Source organism: Stenella coeruleoalba (assembly GCF_951394435.1).
Source record: "Stenella coeruleoalba genome assembly, chromosome: 10".
Taxonomy (NCBI): domain Eukaryota; kingdom Metazoa; phylum Chordata; class Mammalia; order Artiodactyla; family Delphinidae; genus Stenella; species Stenella coeruleoalba.
This window is the reverse complement of record NC_137156.1, coordinates 37,697,498-37,718,973: the sequence shown is the minus strand read 5'-3', so window position 1 is coordinate 37,718,973 and position 21,476 is coordinate 37,697,498. Positions and strand designations below refer to the sequence as shown.

Here is a 21,476-nt window from a genome sequence, read left to right as displayed (position 1 = left end):
CAGTTATTTTGCAGAAGTAGCATGGCAGTATTGAAAATGGGAAGGATTATACTAGATAACATTGCACAGAGAAAAATTTAAAATTATTGTAGCCTATTGAGTAGAGGCCTAGGCAAAGGTGTTGAAATTATGTAAGGGGAGAAAAAAAGATGAAAATGGTAGTGATAATGTTAAGGCAGTAGGTTTTGTTTTGTTTTTAAAAATCTGTTGAGGGTTGTGTACTTTTTTTTTTTTTTTTTGCGGTACGCGGGCCTCTCACTGTTGTGGCCTCTCCCGTTGCGGAGCACAGGCTCCGGACGCGCAGGCTCAGCGGCCATGGCTCACGGGCCTAGCCGCTCCGCGGCATGTGGGATCTTCCCGGACCGGGGCACAAACCCGTGACCCCTGCATTGGCAGGCGGACTTTCAACCGCTGCGCCACCAGGGAAGCCTGAGGGTTGTGTACTTCTTGAGAGGCTGATGAAAGCTCTGGCCCCTTGTCTCAGAAAAATGACACCAACCATTTATACTCAATTTTGAGTAAAATTTTTCTAAAGCTCACTATGGCCTTTGGTTAAGAACTCCTTGTCTAAGGGAAAGGTTGGAGCTGATCAGAATCTCATCTTATGGAATGGCATCTGACTGGATTCACACACACCAGGATCAGGCCAGGATCAAAACAACTTGAGCAGCCCAAGTGCTCTGAGATAACAACAGCTACCTTGAATTGAGCACTTTATGTGCAAGACACTGTTCTATATGTTTTGCATATTTTTTCTTTTACTCCTCATGACAACTCATTGAGGTGTAAATACTCAGTTTCCCCATTGTATAGAAGGAAACAGGCAAAAAGAGATCAAGTAATTTGCCTGTGGTAGCAAACTAGTAACCAGAATAGCATTCAAATTTAGGCATTTGGCTTTAGAACTCATGCTTTTAATTAGTTAATTCGCAATGTGAAATATAACTGCCACAGAGAATAGAAGTATTCATGTTGGTAAGATCAACACTTTTTCTGTGAAATTAAGGTATGTGGAAACGCACATGGTAACCAAAAGTTACTTGATTAATTCATCTTGAAATATCCTTATAACAGGGATTGAAAATAAAAACACTATATCCATATGACTGTATGACTAAAATATTTTCTCTGGAGTCAGATCTTTATGGGAAGCAGACCCATAACAAGGATTTACATAGCAAATGGCAGAGTGTGGACTCAGAACAAGTGGAGTTAGATGAAGTGAAAGTTTGAGTCACGCTGATTGTCGGGTGCACTCTGAGGACATATAGGGAAGGTCTTATGTTCAGTACGAGATTCCATCTTTATGCCCTTTTTCCCTCCTCTGCTTGGGATTAGACCTACCCTGAGCTCTGGAGCCCCTAGGACACAGCACTTCCTGTGTTTCCATAACTTGCCACTCTAGGCTTCTGTAGACTGCCACATTTTTCCTTTCGATATATACGTAAATACCTTCAATCTGATTAAGGATGTGTAGTTCTACCAGTTTCAGATCCATTCTCTCTTTCTGATGACATCACTGCTTTAAACCATTATGTGTTTAACTTTTCAAGTGAAACTCTCAGAGTCTAATCTCATTTCCTAATTCTTGTGGAGCTCATTATTGTAAACCTTGGATTTTCATAGATCTGGAGAGAGGAGGAGATTTGCTAATATGAGGTTTAATGATGACTTAAGTGTTCAACTGGGCAGTTTGAGTTGGAGCTCAGGAGAAAGAAGTCAAGGTTGGCTTCATCCACATGCAGATGATAAGTGAAGCCTTGGGGGTTAAGTGAGATTGCCAAAGGTGAGAAGAAAGAAAAGCAGTGAGAATAGAACCTAGAGGGAAACCAAAACAGAGGAGGCAACTGAAGAAGTCAGAGAGGAGGCAAATGATAGTGGGCAAGGTCACAAAAGGCAAGGAACAAATTTCATCGTATGGTGTAGGCTTTATTAATAATGAAAATATTCACTCATATTTATAAAGTGTTTGGCTATCTTCTAAGCTCTTTACACATACTAACGTTTAATTCTCAATACTACTAATAATAATGAAATATTAATAATGAAATAATAATGAAAATAGTCACTCATATTTATGAAGTGTTTGGCTATCTTCTAAGCCCTCTTCTAAGCCCTTTACACATACTAACGTTTAATTCTCACAGTGTCTTATAAGGTAGGTGCTTTTATTATCCCTGTTTTTACAAATGAGGAAGTTGAAGCATAGAGTGGGTTCAGTAACTTCTACCCAAAATTCAGAGCTCTTGCTGCCCAGTGTAGCTCATGCTCTAACCCACTGATTCGGCTCCAGAGCCTGTGCTTTCAACCACTATAGTATATTGCCTCAACATTGTGAAAATGCTTCAGGAAACTGTAAGCTGACAAGAAAAATTTAGATTTGGTGATCATGTGATTAATTCTCTAAATAAACTATTTAATAAACTGTTTCAGTGGTTTGTATATTCATTTAGCAGTCTTTGCTAAATGGCACTAGGTTAAGTGCTGGGTACAGAAATGAATAAGATTAGGTCTCTATCCACAAGGAGGTCACCTTTTCAGATACATACGTCTCTCCTTGAGTTTCTGGTTCTCCCTAACAGGTGCATGCGAATTTTAGGGTGAAAGGGAGGCAGTAGCAGGAATAGTGGTTAATAAGCATGTCATTTGCAAACGCTTTCTCAGGCGAGTTTTGCCATCTTGCCTAGGTTGAAAACTATGCTGGAGTGAGGAGATATGTGCCTGATTTGTGGATGGGGTGATATAGGGATAAGAAAAGTAAGGAAGGTTTGTTAAAGCTGTCAGGGCAAATGCATTGTAAGTCAACAGGAGGTAATTAAAGTGATTGCCAAGTAGCGGTGAAGACCCAGGTGAGAGTAGACAGCCTGATCCATTGACACCTTGTACATTTCTTCAACTGTGACCTACCTAGGAGAAGAAAGGTGGAGGAAGAGGCAGCAGGAGATTACTTATATTAATCTTTTAGTATTCTCAAGAGACCAGAATTTCATCTGTTGGTCCTTAGCTTCCCCTAGAGAGTTATGGAGAAGTAAGGTGTAGGAGTTGCTGGGAAATGGGTTTGGGATTCCAAATCCAAGTACTACATAATCTGTAAACTCTGTAGTAGTTATGGATCCATTGTTATTGTAGAACTGGAAGCGTTAGTGTAGAACTGGAAGTGCTGAGTCTTCTTTGGGGCTTGTGAAAGGTTTTACTTTTCTTCCTAATAAGCAATACTCATTCTCTTGATTACATCTGCTTTCTGCTTCTCAAAGTTAAATGAATATAAGAATAGAAAGGTGGTGAGAGTCTGGGTACATTAATGCTGTTTTGAAAAGACTGCAGATAGAGTAAGAACTATTGACAAGAATGTGTAAAGCAGAGAGCAGGACAGATTTTTATACAAAAGAATTTCTTAAAACACCTTGACTGGAGGTCAATAAAGCAGGTGTCCAAAAGCTCAAAGTGATATTTCTTTGTCTAAACACACGTGTCTCTTCCTATCCCATCTTATGTGTGTCTGCAGAAGAGTCCATGGAACTTTAGCCATTAGAAGCATTTTCAAAAAGCAGTTGTAAACAAAATTCTAATAGTGACCAAAGGACTTGTTGTAACATTTAAATGCTATAACAATGGTAACAGCTATTACCAGAGTACTTACTAAGTACCAGGCACTGTTCCAAATTTTTATTTGTATTAACCTACCTCATATTTATAATACCCTGTAAAGCGGGTGGTATTACCGTATCTGTTTTTCAGATGTGAAAATGGAGGCACAGGATGATTTTGTATCTTGCCCAACATCACAAAGCAGCCTGGCTTTCCAGCACCACCCCATTGCTGCCTGTCTCTGTAGTGATTTGTAGTGTAAAGGCTGTTGCTTGCAAATAAACTACAGAGGAAGGAATGTTGCGCAGACACTTAAAAAGAACAAAATAACATACATTTCTTAATGCTCTTGCTACTACCAATTTATTGTTCTTTCAATTTCCAGGTTTTTCATAGAGGAGATAAATTGTGGTTTATTTTGTTTCTTTTTTTTGTTCCTCCCACATCTTTATTGGAGTATAATTGCTTTACAATGTTGTGTTTGTTTCTGCCTTACAACAAATTGAATCAGCTACTGTACTTTCTTTTTTCTTTTTTTAAAGATATCTATGACCCCAAACAGGCATAGAACACTTTCCTAGAAGCTTCAAATCTAGTCTAGGAGACATTGATCTTTTTTTTTTTTTTTAATAAATTTATTTATTTTTGGCTGCCTGGGTGTTCGTTGCTGCACGTGGGCTTTCTCTAGTTGGGGCGAGTGGGGGTACTCTTTGTTGTGGTGCACGGGCTTCTCATTGCAGTGGCTTCTCTTATTGTGGAGCATGGGCTCTAGGTGCATGGGCTTCAGTAGTTGTAGCACGTGGGCTCAGTAGTTGTGGCTTGCAGGCTCTAGAGCGCAGGCTCAGTAGTTGTGGCGCACAGGCTTTGTTGTTCCGTGGCATGTGGAATCTTCCCGGACCAGGGCTTGAACCTGTGTCCTTTGCATTGGCAGGCAGATTCTTAACCACTGTGCCACCAGGGAAGCCCTGTGCTTTGTTTCTTGAGCCAACTTTTGAAATAATGTCAGGTTGTGGGTAGAACGCTGGAACTGGTTGTTAAAGCTGTCAGGGCGGATGCATTATATGAAATTCTGGTCTCTTTGAGGGTACTAAAAGATCAATATGAGTAATCCCCTGCTGCCTCTTCCTCCACCTTTCTTCTCCTAGGTGGGTCACAGTTGAAGAAATCTGCAAGGTGTCAGTGGATCACCTGGGTCTTCACTGCTACTTAGCAATCACTTTAGTTATCTACTCTTGACTTAGACAATGCATCTGTCCTGATAGCCTTAACAAGATGAGCAGATGACTGGTCACCGTAAGTCAGAGTCTTATAAGATTGGACTTAAAAGATTTTTTAAAAGACCCTTCTCTCTATTTCTCCTATAAATTCGATTTCCTATTGTTATGCTCTTAAAGGCCTGGACATCCTTGCTTGTGCCCTCTGGGGAGCCTTATGGTGTACATGCCTACAGAGCTAGGTTTTGTGGGGTTTTTGGTGGCAGGGGGCAGGGGTTAGCCAGTCCCACTATGTACTGGAGGGAAATTGAGGTGTTGGTGGAGAGTTAGCTGGTCTGTTTCTTTCTAGGCAGGAGAGGAAGAGAACTGATACCTGCTACTAGGGAAGAGTAATGGCAAGAAATGGGCTTGTTTTTAAATATTCTGACATTCTAATCTAACAGTTAGAGAGGGCCCACCTCGTACAGAACACTTTTCTAAACTGTGTAGAGGCACATACTAAGCAATAAACAGCCACCAACACATATATAAAACAATAGTTTTTAAGGGAAGTTGGCAAAGTATAACCCACAGGCCAAATTGGCCCATCACCTGTTTTTGTATGCCCACGAGCTAAGAATGATTTTAAATGAAAAAGATCAAAAGGACAGTAATTTTACATGTGAAAATTACATGAAATTCAGATTCCAGTGTTCACAAATAAATTTTTATTGGAACACAGCCATGCTCATTCATGTATGTATTGCCTGTGGCTGCATCTGCACTTTAACGTCAGAACTGGGTAGTTACTACACAGACCCAATGGTCCTTTGCAGAGAAAGTTCGTCAACCCCTGTTTTACAAAGTCCTCTGACAAACGTTATTTTTCTGGGATCATCCTAACAAACAGTCTGCAACATAGGCAGGGCAGATAGCCTCCTCCTTATTCTACAGATGAGGAAAAGGTTTGAATGGTGACCTGCCTTGAGTCACATGACAGGGCTAGAGCTCAGCTCTGGGCCTTTTTTCATCCATAATGCTGAAAATTTTTCCTGTTCTTCTCTACTATATATACCCAAGAGATGAGTTTGTTGTAACCAAAAGAAAATATACAGAAAAAGTGAGAACCATACTAACTGGAATGTTAGTGAAGACTTTTAATGAATAAAGCTTCATTTTCCAAGTGCTGGCTGGATTTTCCTTTAATATGACAGTGATTCCCAAAACAGAAATTTGAGAGCATTCTTTATCTGTGTGTTAAATTAATTTTTTTGAACAAAGAGATTTCCATTGTTTCCTTGGAAACTGGTTCCTGGTCATAGCCTAACTTCCCCAGGCATTTAAAAAATAAAACGGTGGCACATTTTAACAGATTTCCTTGCTAAACTGCCCTTGGGTCTTTGAACATGAATTGGGCTTCATTGGCTGCTAGTCTTCATTCCTGTCTGACAGATCTGTCCCTTGGAAAATTAATATCACTGCCAGTGAGTGGCTGAACTTCATGTTTGTCTATTTTTACCAATTAAATTTATAATAATCTCTAAGTGAAACTATTTTCCCTTTTTGGACTATGCCTACTTGAAGACCAGATAGTGTGCAAAACAGGCTGACTTATTCTAGTAGAACATTCAGAAAATATTACCTATTAAAAATATTTTATGCCTTCCTCCTGGGCTGGTTTTAAGTGAAATATGGTGAGGAGATTTATTTACAGTTCTCTCTGTATGTGTCTTTCTCTTCCTTTTTCTCTAATGAAGCTTGGAACATCAGGCCATTTATCAGAGATAATTATACAACAGATGGAGCTTTTCTGATATATAATAGTATCAAAGTGGGAGATTCTTTCCCATAATGAAGAATGCCAAAATTTTAAATGTCTCTTCTGATTTTAATTTAAAGGTACTTTTTTTTCCAGTGCATTTATTTATCTTGAAGCTGATTCTGTAAAGCATGGTGCTTTTATTAGGGCTTGTGTTCTAAAAGGATTGGTACTTTGCAGTACAGTTTGATAATGTACAGTTATATGCTGTATTGAATTGAATGGTTGTAATTCACCAGGAATCAATGTATGGGATCATTGAATGAATCCTGGTCAAAATGCAAAAGGACTGACCAGTTTAGCAGTGTTTTCTTATGGAAATTACTTCTATTCCACATTGTTAGCTGGATCAGATCTGTTCAAGCACTTAGAGTGTCATCTGACCTTTTTTGTAGTCTAAAAATAGAGTCAAAATTAAAGCAAAACCATGACTTTTAAATTATTTGCTGCCCTCTTTTTTGTCTTAAGTTACTTTATTTTTTAAGTATACAAGTAAAGCAAAAACATACAGGTTTATGTATGTTAGAAGGTGAAAATATTCTTTTAATGCCTCCACCCCGTTCCCCACCCCCCAAATTCCCACTCTTTTAAGAGATTACCACTGTTTATTTATTTTGGATTATATATATTCTTTTTCTATGCAGTTATATACATGTCTACATAAATATAAGGTTTTCTTTATACAAATGAGAACATACTATATGTATTGTTCTGTAACTTGCTTTCTTACTTAACAATATATTTTAGAGATCTTTCTAGGTCAGCCTAATTCTTTTTAAACTGCTCTGTAGTATTCTGTATTATTATTATTATCTCTTTTCTTTTAAGACTGTTTCTTATATTTTACTGCTATAAACCATATGATGTAAACATTTTTAAATATAAGTAATGGTGCATGTATCATTTTTCCATGATAAATACATGGAAGAGGAACTAACAAGTCAAAGAATATGTATTAAAATTTTTATATACACTGCCAAATTAATTTCCAAAATGACATTACTACTTTATTCCTATATGCCACTTTATTTGAGTGAGCATTTTTCCCATACTTTTACCAACGTTAGGTGTTCTTTTCTGGGGGGCAACAGGCAAAAGAAAAGCTTATCTTTTTTTTTTTTTTGCGGTACGCGGGCCTCTCACTGTTGTGGCCTCTCCCGTTGCGGAGCACAGGCTCCGGACACGCAGGCTCAGCGGCCATGGCTCATGGGCCCAGCCGCTCCGCGGCATGTGGGATCTTCCCAGACCGGGGCACGAACCCGTGTCCCCTACATCGGCAGACAGACTCTCAACCACTGCACCACCAGGGGAGCCCAAGAAAAGCTTATCTTAACTTGCATTTACCTGACATCTCCTGATAGTGAGATTGAGCACTGTTTTATATGTTTATTAGCTATTTGTGTCTCCATTGATTTGCCTATCTGTATTCTTTGCTCATTTTTTTGTTAGCCTTTTTTTCTTACTGATTTGTAGGAGCTCCTTATATATTCTGGATATTTGTTATGTATTCTTATATATTTGTTACATATCATGTAAATATTTTCTTCCGGTATGTCACTTAAGACTTTTTAATTTTGATTTGGGTGCCTTGTATTCCATTAGAAAATTCACAGATTTTAAAATTCAAGTCTGTTAGTTTGTCTTCTAGGTTTGTGTGTTTCTTAGAAGACTTTCTCCATCACAGGGTTATAAAAACATTTTTCTTCATATTTTACAGTTTATATTTATATTTAGCTCTTGATTCCATCTGGAATTTATTTTGTATATGCTATGAGGTATAGGGATTTACCTTTATTATTTTTCCAAATGGATAACCAATTATGTCAAAACCACTTATCAGTTAGGCCTGGTTTGGAATTCCGTCACTATTTTATAAACATAAATCTGTTTTTAGACTCTTTTATTTTGTTCCATTGGTCTAACTGTATATTCCTGAGACTGGAAAATAACTTTGTGGTGTGTATTGGTATCTGATAGAGCTAGTTCCCCCTTAGTTTATCTTTTTCTAAATTTTGTTGGCTATTTTTTTGCATTTTTTCTTCTCAATGCACTTTGTCAAATTCTATTAAAAATTACAGTGTAATTTTTAATTGGGTTTACACTGAAAATAAAGGTTTATTTGGGAATAATTGACATTTTAATACATTATTGGGCCTTCTCATATAGGAATATCATTTGTCTTCATTTGTTCAAACCTTCTTAAATATTCTTGAGTAAAGATTTATTATTTTCTTAGTGTAATCCTTATACATTTCTTGTTAGAAATTCTTCTTTATAGCTTTATATATGTATTTCCTGTTCCTAACTCTGATACTACTTCTTATTACTAATGTATGTGAAATATATTAGTATATCACACATAAATGTAGTATTTGCTACAGGATTTTTTGTAGATATTATTTATCAGGTTAAGAAACTTCTATTTTTAGCTTGTTAATTTTTTTAAATCAGAGAGGAATGTTTATAAAATGCTTTTCAGCATCTGTTGAGATGATCATATACATTTCTCCTTTAATATGTAATCTCTTAATTTAATAGACTTCCAGTTTAAACCATCTTTGCATTCCTTGAATAAACTCTGTTAGTTCTTTCAGTGTACTGATGGATTCAAAATGCTAATTTTATTTTAAGTTTTGTACCTTTTTAATAAGTGAGTTAATTTTGTGTACATGTGTGCTTGTATATGGTGGGCATGCTATTCCTGTCTAGTTTAGATACTAGTTACATTAATCTCATAGAAAGTTTTTCATCTTTTCCTGTGCCCTAACACTGCTTTTTGTCTTACGTTCTGACATTGTGTAATGTATCTGTTCTTTGAAAGCTTGAAGAATTTATTCATAAAACTGATTGGCCTGATATCTGATATTGGACTATTTATATTTTCGACCTCATTTAAAGTTAGTTTTGGCAATTAGTATTATTATAAAAATGTCTATTTCATCTACATTTCTCAATTTATTGGAATTTACTGGAACATATTTTTATATAAAATTTTTTTTCTATTAAAGGTGCTCTTAATTTTAGAATATGTATTGTACCAAGTACACAAACTAAATCTTATTCTTAGTCTAATATTGTTTATATTTCCTAATTTGTCTTTGTTTATGATCCTCTAGTTGGCTCAGTGGAGAAATATTAAAGGTCTGGGAAGTTGTTATTGCCACCATTGTGTTTTCATAGGATTACAGCCATAATCTTTAGACTGTTCTTGCTTCTCGTCTTGTCCTAGTCAATAAACTAGTCAGATGAATCCCCATTGACATCATGTTAAACAAAAAAGGGAATTCTTTTATTGACTCATCACTGCCTATTTGATCATCCAGATTCTTAATCTTGTATCAGACATCCTTCCCCCACATAATCTGGAACCTCATTGTTTTTGACCTTCCTACCTTTCCCAGCACTGATACTCAGCTCTGAACTGAACCAGATCCTTGTTGTCCCCAAAAGACACCATGGCAACTCATATTACCATTTTTATTCATGTTCTTGGAAGGCTACCTCAGAACCATTTCATCCACGCTTGCTTCCTCCAAGGAATTCCTAACTTCCTCCCTGTAACATCTAGTCACATATTGTGTTGGTCACCTCTTTGACATGAGAATCTCATCTCTCTGTACCAATTTAGAGGTTATACCCCAAATTAGCAGAGACTTAATTTTATTCTGCTTTGCTCTGCCCCATAGCACCCAGCAAGGCAATACTCAGTAAATGATTTAAATATTTAGAAAAGTTTACTAGTTTTTCATACTTTTGAGAACCTTCATGTGCTCATGTGTTTTGATACACTAAAGAGAGGCTTCTCGTTGCCTGAACCTGATTTTGAGCAGCTACTTAATATTTTTATTGTTTTCTGTGCCATTCAGTAACCTCAAGGTGAAGTAACTCAAAAAGGCAGTTGCCCTACCTAATTTTGAAATTTGATTGTCTTGTTGTGGTGACAATTCATCTCTTTTAACAGAGCTTTTAGCATAATGAGAGACTGTTTTTTTCTGTTGTTGTTTTAACTGTAAATAGCCACCTGCCTGTTGTCAAACAGCAGTTTCTGCTTATGGGTATTTCTTTTATCACCTGAATTTCCCTCTTCAAGATTCCCCTTTGCAAGAGAGACTAGCAAACTTTAAACACCCATTTTTCAAGGATCCCTTAAGAAGTCTGCAAATCTGAAAGGTTAGTTTCCCATAAAGGTTTCCTCAGGCACTTAATGAGATTATATATTGATATTCATACTAGGTTTTGAAGCAGCATCATCACTGCCCCCTCTTTGCAAATGCAGATTTTTTTTATGTTCTTATTAAATGAAATGCTCTACACTGGGCTGTGAAAGTAAAGGTCACAGTGAACAACCACACATCACATAGCTTTAGCCCTTTGCAGTTGTCATACTGTTTTTATTTTGTCTAGATACAGGTAATAGGTGACGCTGTGCTGATTTTAAATTAAATCTGAGTTTTGTTATGACAGAAGTGTTTGGCTGAAAAAAAATCATATAATAGGGTCATCTATCTATTTGCGTGTTAGAAGTAGTTATTTTAAACTTACGTGAATATATTTTAATGGTGTTTGTGAACTTCTCTCTGAAAATTCAGAGCTGCCCATGCCAAAAAATGACTACATGTAGCTTTATGTTTTGTGTTCATATGTTCTGTTGCTTCAAAAACCGTTTATTTCACTTTTTGATCTGTCAAAAGGAGGATTCTTTAGATTTAATAAACAATAGGATGCCATGTTGGCAAGGAATTTTTAAAATTCCCAAATGTCAATATAAACACTTCTTTACATAATTCAAATTGTGACATTTTCAACTATTATTTGCAAAGATAGGTCCTGTTAGTAAGACCTGCTAGTGTTCACTTCTGTAAAGCAAGGAGGTTTGGCTAAGTTTCCTTTCAATCATTGACACTTTGAACACATTGCCAGCTGTGGTACAGCTACTTACAGGAGAGGCTCAGCACAGGGTCAGGGAAGAAGGGCACCTATGTTCAGAATTCTTTTTAAATGTCCACGGGGCAGTACATATGGCCTAAATAGACGTATTTTTTAATTTTCTCTGAAGCCTCTTATAGAGAACATGCACAGGTCACTTCCTTTTCTGAGGAAGGCAGTGCATTCTTTCATTTGCAGATGCAGGACAAGATTTATGAGAACACTCTTGGTAGCTAAAATATGTCAAAAAAATAAAAGCTCTTGTAATACTGAGTGGTTTCTTCATTAATGTTATGAGATTCATGCTTGTGTTGATGGTAAAATGCAAATACAGAAACCTGAGTTGGGCCTTAGTTAAGCCTGTAAATAGTCAGAACTGAAGTCTAAATTGGAGAAGTGACAGCTCCCGATTTCATATTCATATTAAGTATGCTTTGTCACAGAAACAAGTGTCTAAAAATAGAACTGACTTCATTTGCCAGGTGATATTTTGACCTCTCAAAAAAGGTTTCTTTCTAGTTTTGAACCGCAAGATAGTGGTGTCTTAGAAATTCAGTGTTAATTGCTGTTGGACTTTATCACATTTCGGAGTATTAGTGGTGAGTGTTTGTCGGTATCTTAATAAACGGGATGCTCTTTTTTGGTTACAAGGGTTCTAGGTGAGAGATCACATCTGTAAAACAAACAGATTTAACTGCTCAGAATCCTTTGAGTTACATGAAACATGGTTTTACTCTTCCTACATAAGTAGCAGAAATAGAATGTTCTGGGTTGAAATTATAATTCTAGAGTTTATTCCACTATTCTTGCCTTCATTTATTTAAATATTAATGTTTTGTTGAGAATGGGCAAACCTTTTACTACTTTTTGTACTAGTGCATTGATGGGTCTCTGCAGGACTAGAACAGTCAGTTGGCATGTGAACAGAGTGTGGAGAAGATGGAAATTATATTAACCTGTTTTGTTCTATACCAGTCTTTCTCAAAGTGTGGTCCAAGGACTTATAGAGGTCCTCAGGACCCATTCACAGGGTCCATGAGGTCCTTCCTTTTCCAACTATATATCCATGTGAGGGTGATTTTTCTTCATAGGCTTCATATAAGCAATCCATTGTAACAGATTGAATGCAGATGTGAAAATCCAGGCTTCTTCTTTAAGCCAGGCTGCTCTTATATTTTTAAAATTTGTGGTTATTTTTCATAAAAATATGTTTTTATGTTGACATTAATTATTTTGTGAATTTTAAATGAAAATTTTTTTTTCAGTTTTTATTTCAGATGAGGTAAATATCACTAGATATAACCCACATAAAGAAAAGCTCTTTTGTGTTCTTAATAATTGTTAAGTGTAAAAAGTTCCTAAGATGCAAATGTTTGAGAACTGCTGTGCTAGATTAACATGTAAATATGGTGAAAATCAACTGTGTATTAATAGTTCCATTTCCCTTCCGAATAGATATGCATGTTCAATAATTGATTTTAGCCTGGATCATTTTCATTCAGTAGTGAAAAACATATTTTGAACACCTCATATGCTAGGGTACCAAGAAGCTTAAGACTTTGCCACTACCCCTAAAGATCATGCCATTAAGGCCATTGCTGGGTCAAGAGAGAGCATTTCTTCCAAAACGCATACCCTGGCCCCAACAGGGATGTCCACGCTACCATAGAAGAGTCTGTCAGTACTGGGCAAATGGAAAGCATTCCTGATTTCATTTTGCTTGTAGTGTTTTTCCCTGAGGAAGGCGTTGTGGGAGAATTAAACTTTATTTCTGTTGTGCAGGTAGACTAATAAGCATACTCACGCACAAACACACACACTAATATTTGCAGAGCTGACCAGCTACAATTATTTAGGGGAGTTGGGGTGGAATGGTAATGAAAGTTTGTTGAGAGACCCTTTTTATGAACAAAACAGAGCTTACCAATAGCAATTTCTTACCTACTTTGGAAATCCCCTTCTCATGAATCCCTGATTTAGAGCTAAATGGTGTGAAAAATCATGCAGTGAGTTAGGATTAGAATTTCTGAGAGATTAAAATTTAAGATTCTGTAACAAGCTTCGTAAATGGTTTAATTTGGAAGTTTCATTCGGAGAAATGGGAGGGCGGTTATCGGGGCTGAAGATTTTCTGTAAACTTAGATTCCCACTCATTATATCTTTATGCATCCTTATTTATAATCGATGGTGTACTTCAAACTCAATTATGTAGACAGATTAGGTGTGTCCTTTCTGATTAAAACAGTTCATGAATTGCAGGTTTAGGGTGAAGTTGGAGGATAGGGTTTTCTTTTCTGAAGAGATGGCTTATTGTGTGTTCTGGTCTGTCCTTAATATTTATTACCATTTGCTATTTGAAGTATCCGTGTGTATTTTGAAGGCTTTTAAAGAAAGAATGTTTTACTGCTGAAGGAATATACATTCTTTGAATATTTTTAAAAGATAGTTTTGCATTCTTAATATGACCACATCAGGAGACAGTGTTGAGTTTATTTCATTATCTCCATTGTATAGATTTTTTTTTTTTTAAGGATGGCTCATCAAAAAACACTCCCATAAGATATTATGAATCTCTAGAGTGGAGGGAGAATTGTAGCTCATGAATCTGTTGTCTGAAATCACCTTTTGAATAGCAAGCCTGGAAAAGTGAGATGTTGCAAAGGTAAACAATGTACAGATTATGATAGAGTGGAATTGACAAGCTGGTTAAAAAAGGATGATGCATTTCTAATTAGCCCACAGTGCCTTAGTTAGAAATTAATTAGATACTGTTATGTAAATGTCATGCTAATTAAGCAAGAATATTGAAGTGTTATAAATCTACAAAAAGAATGGCTATTTTTGTGTATTAATGTTTTGCAGTTATCATGAAAGCTGGTAGTAGAATATTTGATTACTGAGCTTCTGGCAATTTTTAGCTGACTGACTTCTTGACAGTCCATTTTTCCTAATTGATGTGGTTTAGCACATGGTATAACTGCAGCCAATGGGGGCTAGTGGAATCAGGATGCAAAAATAACTACTCATCACAGCTCTTTTAACAAAACCTTTCTGGGTAGATTGTTGATCTCTGTTTTCAAGGTTAAGGAGAAATACTGTTATTCTATATTTACTCAGCCTTAGATTTTGAGTGCCTAAGATGATAACCAGCATAAATGCAGCCACCCTCCATACCTGTGTTCTTGTCTTTCTCCTGAGTCATAGTCTTCAACCAGTCAGTTGGATTGACTACTGTGGTAGCTCAGTGTTTTTTGACATGCTCAGTAACTAACTCTGTAGGAGGCTGAAAAAGGTTCCTGCCACTTTGGCTTGAAATGTGAATGTTAATAGTTGACCGGATACCTTTATTCAGTCCTTCTGGTTTTGCAGGTTACAGTGACTTTTAGTATGCAGATTTGACCCCTGTCTTCAACTTTACAGGGCTGGCTGAAATCAGTACTGGTTCCCTAAGAAAATCCACTACCCTGTTGCAAAGGCTGTAAAGATTTCTAGTTGCTGGTAATACAGCTGAAGAAGTTCATTCCATGGCTCTCACGTGGAATTGCAAATGTGATCCATAGTGCTGCATTATGTATGACACCTTTAATACAAGAATAGAAACATCCTTAAAAGACAAGATAGAGTATTCAGACTTACAGAATATAAACCACAAGCTACCACACACATTATTTACTTGCAGATTCCAGACTCTGAATTGTTGAAACTTAGGGAAAAGTTCTGAATGTAATATCAAATGAAAAATGATAGTATTAAGTATCTTCAGATAATGAAGAAACTTGAAAAATTTGACATGTTTAATTTTGCTTTAGCAAAAGAAAGCAACAAACACTCATGGTGTGATGGGCTAAAAGTTTAGATGAGTTAATCTTGATATTGTCTGGTTCAGAATTCCCAGAGAGTCTGTCATATTAAGCAAGGTACCTTAACTGTGGTTTTATTTTTAATATTTAACAACCCCAAACTGACTGTTCCAGACTCACTTGCTACTAATATAGGATAGAGGGTAATGGTGTGAATCATTCTGTGCTACCTCTGTCTACCCTTCTGTTTGGAAAGAAGAGGAAGAAAAGCCAAAAATAGGAGCAGAATTTACAATGATTTATGAGAACATACTCCTGCCCCCCTCTCAGACATTAGCCAACTCCATTCCTTGATGGAACAGATGCCCTGAGTTTGACCCTTACCATCAACTCGCAAAATTACTTTGTTTGCTATACCCACATGGGACTCATGTTATATTTTTATTGTTGTGGACTCAAACCTGAAAAGGTTCCCCTTGAGTGGCCCTTAATCTCCTGCATTCATTTTAACAGAGTTGATTTGCAATTAATTGTGTAAGGGTAGATACCTTAATCTCCTGTGGTTACTCCTTTTATTTGAGAGTATAGGAATTTTATATGACAGCACAATTAGTATATAGAATATATGTACAGTGCTCATGTGCATCTGTTCTGGAGTTTAAAGAGTTTCATAGGTTATAGTCTACCAGATCAAATTTAATTCCAAGCTCTCTGTTTATAATATTGTCCAATTATCAAAGCTGGGATATATTATCACTGCCAGTTACTCTTGCTGTCAGTTTGTTTTGGCTCAATTATGGTTCTGTTTGTACTTTACTATAATGTAGTGAATACTTTGGATTGGGTTGTTAGTTTAACAAGCTCTCTGGAGAACACTTTCATGATGATGCATGTTGAGATATGCTAGGTAGCCTTGAAGTTATTTGTGTATTTGCCGAAACCTACAGAAATTCATTCATTAGGAATTTTCAAAAAGATAAAACTTTCAACCTACAAATGAGGTAAAGATTGCATTTGTAAACATGGGAGTGTTAATTCATGAGTCCCAGCCAAATTTCTTTAGGGGTTTTGATTTAACCAGTTTCTCTCTGCCCTTATAATTTTACTGAATGAATTATTTTACGTCCTTTAAAAAAATATTCTGCTAGTTAAGCTGTTATTGATGCTTGTGTTTTGTGTGGCTCACGATGTTGTGTGAGCTCAGTGGTCTTCGCCATATACTGAGCTGGGAGTTAAGTGTTTCCAGAGATTGGAACTAACTGGGCTCTTAATGTACATCGTGCTCAGCTGGTTTAAAAATGTACACTAATCTCTTCCTATGCGCACCCCAGCCTATTGCATCCAAATTTCCAAAGTCAGGATTTGGGAATCTTTTTAAAAATGTACCCTTGAACTTTCTGGATTCCAGAAATGTTCCAGTATTTTTATCTGGTGGTTGTTACACAATTATATATATGTTAAAATCCTTCAAGGTATATACTTAAGATTTGTGCACTTCATTCTAGTACTTCATTCTCTTTATGTTAAACCTCAGTAAAAAAGGGTTTTTAAAAAATGTACATTACTGATTCAATCAAGTGGCTTGTGGTGGTCACTTATTGAACACTATTAAGTGCCCTTTGTCCATACAGTCATGACCCAAGAGTAGATGACAAAGTGAGTCTTGACCCTTGGGTGCATAAAACCTCATGGGAGAGAAAGTGAAGATACATAACATAAGGCTTTATAGTTTATGAAGTCTTTTTGTACAGATGATCTCATTAACACTGTGGCTTATGGGCAATTTTAACTATCCCCATTTTTTTGTTAAAGAAACTAAGGATACTTACCCAGGATTACTCACTAAATAAAGAATAGTTGCAGGACTTAACTACTTATGTTCCCAGAAATAAGAATGATTCATTTAACAACAAAAAAACAAAAGACAAAAAAATCACACATGGAAGCAGAAGCTATAACATTTTATGGAGCTACAGAGCCAGTGCCCGGAGGATTTCGAGGATGTGGGGTCTGTATTAGGTTTTCTTGCAGCTCATTGTCTCTCCACGTTACTTATGTTTATGTCGCCAGTGCCCATTTGGGCCTCCTCTGGAATTTTAGTATGTTAAGCTTTCTCTGGTGAATGTGACATTTGTGAAAATTTTTCAATTGAAATGCCCTGTTCTTTTGGTCTTTCTAAGTTTTAATTTATTCTTGCCTCATTTTCAAATCCTTGAGAAGTATTTCCACGTGATGCTGGCCAGTGTAATCCTTCCTCCTGATTACATTTAGCATTTATTACTTGTTCCATATTCTTTGGCAGTTGATCATTTCGCATCCAGCTCTTTTTTGCTATCATGTATTGTTCTTTGTTTAAGTAAACAAATTTTGTCTTTCTAACAAGATTATAAGCACCAGAGCATGAGACTAACCTGTGGTGGCACATAGTAGGTATTTGCTACGTGCTCTTTGACATTAACAACACACTTACTTGGTTTTCCTCCCATTTCTCCTCTGTGTCTTTTTTTTTTTTTTTTTTTTTTTGCGGTACGCGGGCCTCTCACTGTTGTGGCCTCTTCCGTTGTGGAGCACAGGCTCCGGACGCGCAGGCTCAGTGGCCATGGCTCACGGGCCCAGCCGCTCCGCGGCATGTGGGATCTTCCTGGACCGGGGCACGAACCTGGGTCCCCTGCATCGGCAGGCGGACGCTCAACCACTGCGCCACCAGGGAAGCCCCTCTTGCATATTCTTGAATTACACCTATCTATCAGATCCCTGGGCCCACAAAGATTGCGTGAAGGCTCTCTTGGTATCATATTTTTATAATTAAACTAGATATTCTTCCTTAGTCAGCAGTGCTGTCTTTAAATATTACAGTGATCCTTATTTCTTCTGACAAGCTGTTTCTTCTTCAGGGAGTCACCCCCACTTTAAATAAGGCCAGTTTTGCAATAAATTCAAAAGTAGGGTGACCACTGAGATAAGCCTGAGAAGGAGTATTCCTGCTTATTTGTCTGTGGAAAAACTCATTTCCCCAAACTTATGGGTAATTTACTCTTACCCAGATCAGAATTCTAGTTAAATTTTTTTTCTTTAATGTCTTAACATTATGTGAGACTCGATTATTTTTTATGAAAAGCATGTTATAATGTAGAAAGAATATGGACCTGTAGACTAAATTACTGAACTAAGAATTAACCTACCACTACCATCACCACCTTCATCTTTCCTAATACCCCTCCTTATGCATATTTACAGGTTGATCCCTTCCTTTTTAGATTTCTCTTTATCCAATATAGGAGCTCTGGGTATATGGAGGATATGTCCTAACTGATGTACCTGCCTTTCTGTTTCCAGGTGGGCCATGCACAGATACAGCTCATGTCTCGTTAATCACACCAACCAAAAGATCCTGTGGTACAGGTACGTACATCATTCTTACCTGGATTCATTCTTACCTGGATTCATTCTTACCTGAATTATTCACAGGCATTAGCTACTGGTTTTAATGCAGTGTCCTTGCCAGAGTACGCTCTAATTTCTTCCATGATTTGTGAAGTGATGTATTATGTGCTTAGTATTGGGAGTGGGGTGTGAGTAGAGGTCGGAGTGATGCTCTTGGAGGTCAGATTCACTGAGTTAATGCTGGCAGCTAGAACCGAGAAGGTGGACATCAAAATTTACCTACTTCCCCATGTCTGAAGAATGTTATTAAGACCTAAACCATACAGAAAATGCAAATCATTGCCCAGTTTCTAGCATGTGGCTAATTTGTATAAGTCGTGGACCTACTAAAAAAACATTATTTAAATAATGATGGCTGGAGGGTAAAAGAAGTTATAGTACAGATAATCAGGCTAACTGACTAGTATAGTGTCCTAATAGTTTTAGAAAATTATTTCCTTTCATTTGTAAAGCCATGGGGTGTGCTGAAATCATTCTTTTCAGATACATGGAGTCCCCAAAACAACCTTAGTGCATCTGTGACATTTGTATTAAGCATGAAGCCATGAATCTTGTAGCTCTCTAAAGAGCACTCATAATGCCCATTGCTCCCTTACTCTGTAGCTTAATTTATTTTCGACAATATTTGCCTTTTTAAGTAATGCTGCCTGCTATTTAGAGTATCTTAAGGATTATATTTGAAAGAGTCAAAATAATTATTTTGTTTTTCTAAAGGTCGCAAAGTATTTTTCATAACTTAAAAAGTCCTTTTAACTCCCCAGCAGAAATAGCACAAACTACTTCTGTGTACGGACTTACACTGAAACCTCAACCCCTTTAAATACTCATAGTTTTGATGTTAACCTCAAACAGGCCTGTCCTTGCACAGTTTCAGAGTAACATCCAGGCATTGAACTCTGAGGAACTTTAATTTTACTCTTTTGTTCCAAATGACCGGTTTTGAGGCAGGGCTGTGTGAGATAGTCCTGACATGCTCCCATCCCACCTGTGCTCAGTACCCAAGCTCCACTGGGTAGTTCCTGATTGAGACAGAAGAGAACTGTGCCCTGGGGTGAGACAGACCGTCCTGCTTAGCCAGAGGGAAGTCCGAGAGCCATCTTCTTACCCACTCCAGCCAGAAGCCTAAAAAAACACTCGAGCCCTTTGATTACAGGTCCAGCGCTTCACACACACACAGGTTACTTTGGTCTTTCTTTTTTCCTTCCAGTTTTGGCCCTCAGGACAGGGTTTATGGTTAGCACTACTGACATGTTCAGGTATCATCAAGGCGTGAGCCTCGAGCGCATTGAGTCGTCCTGAGAGACTTAGGAAAGAGACTTGTGTGCTCAGCTTAGACACTGAAACTAGTAGGCACCCCTCCTGAATATCATGTACTTGTGTCCTTCATCTTCTAGGCAGATCTGTTTCATCCTTTCTGTTCCCATACTATCTTGTGTATTTAAAAATACTAATACCATTTATTGCATGCTTACTACATTACCAGGTACCATTCAGTCTACTTTACATACATGCATATTTAATCTTCAGAACAATTCTGCAAGATAGTTATTCCTCTTTTACAGTTAACCAAGACAGGCAGTCAGAAATTTAAATATATTTCCTGGGGTAATATTACTAGTAAGTAATAGAGTCAAGACTTGAACACAGATCCTTCAGATCCTAAAGCCTGCTTTTCACTACATCATATTACTGCTTATCATATCATATTTTATCGTAATTATTTATGCTCCTAACCAGACAGTACAAAGCCTATCACTGAATGAAATGTGGAGAAAGAGAAACACAGATTTGGAATTATAGCAGGTAGTGACATAGTTTTTGAAACAGAATTCTAGAAGCAGGTCTTGTTTCAGATCCTAGCCTAACCCCTTACAAAATGTGATTTTAAGTAAATATCTCAAAATTTGTTCTTCATCTGTAAAATGAGGTGATAAATCTCATAGCTTGATGTAAGAAAAGAAATGATACATGTAAAGCTTGCATAATAGATCTTCAGTAATGGTAGCTGCTATTATATTGTCTTACCATTAAAGATTATGTGTATACAGTGGCCAGTCATTAGATAGTGTTGGTAACACATCAATCGGTATTTTAGGCAGAAAGGAGTTAGATTAGAAGTACCAGAATGCATTGCCATGCCTAGTTTCATTAATTGGCTTTATGTTGATCACATTCTTTGTTGCATGTCAGTATTATAGTAGGAACTGAAGGTAATGTTTTAAAGTCTCCTTACATGAAATGATAAGTGGGACATTGAGCTCTCAGTCACACATTTCCAGGCCTTCTTTTAGGTGAATACATCCCTCTTAACTAGAAAAAGATTGAGAGTTTCTGGCTTGGAAGGAAATTAATGCAATGTGCAGGTCATCTCCTAGAAAGCCTGAAGGAAGGTTGAGATTTCTCACTGTGGACATTAAAGGTCATCAGATTCAGCTTGCTGTACTTCTTCTCAAGTAGCCGGTCAGTGGCCCCCTCAGGCTCCTCCAGTTAGCCTGAAATAATGGCCCCGACTCTAGAGGACAGAGCTGCCTGATTTTCAGAGGTAAATTAAATGGTTTGATTTGAGAACCATAAGCTGACTGTCTTTGTCTCCATCTTTCTCTCTGTCCTAAAATCAGCAGGTTGCCCATGGTGGGGATTCTGAACATTTTTCTTATGAATCAACACTTTTTAGTGTTACATTGCTGAAGTGTTTCTGTATTCTTG

At 37.1% G+C, this 21,476-nt stretch overlaps 1 protein-coding gene across 3 annotated transcripts in view; it reads left to right on the top strand.

Annotated features, from left to right (window-relative positions):
- ZFAND3 (zinc finger AN1-type containing 3) overlaps window positions 1–21,476 on the top strand; it is a 326,173-nt gene that overhangs the window by 247,968 nt on the left and 56,729 nt on the right. For all 3 annotated transcript variants that reach the window (XM_079932930.1, XM_079932931.1, XM_079932932.1), the window contains exon 4: window positions 18,663–18,728. In XM_079932930.1, coding sequence (XP_079789056.1) covers window positions 18,663–18,728 — 66 coding nt within the window. The remainder of the gene's footprint in view (window positions 1–18,662; window positions 18,729–21,476) is intronic.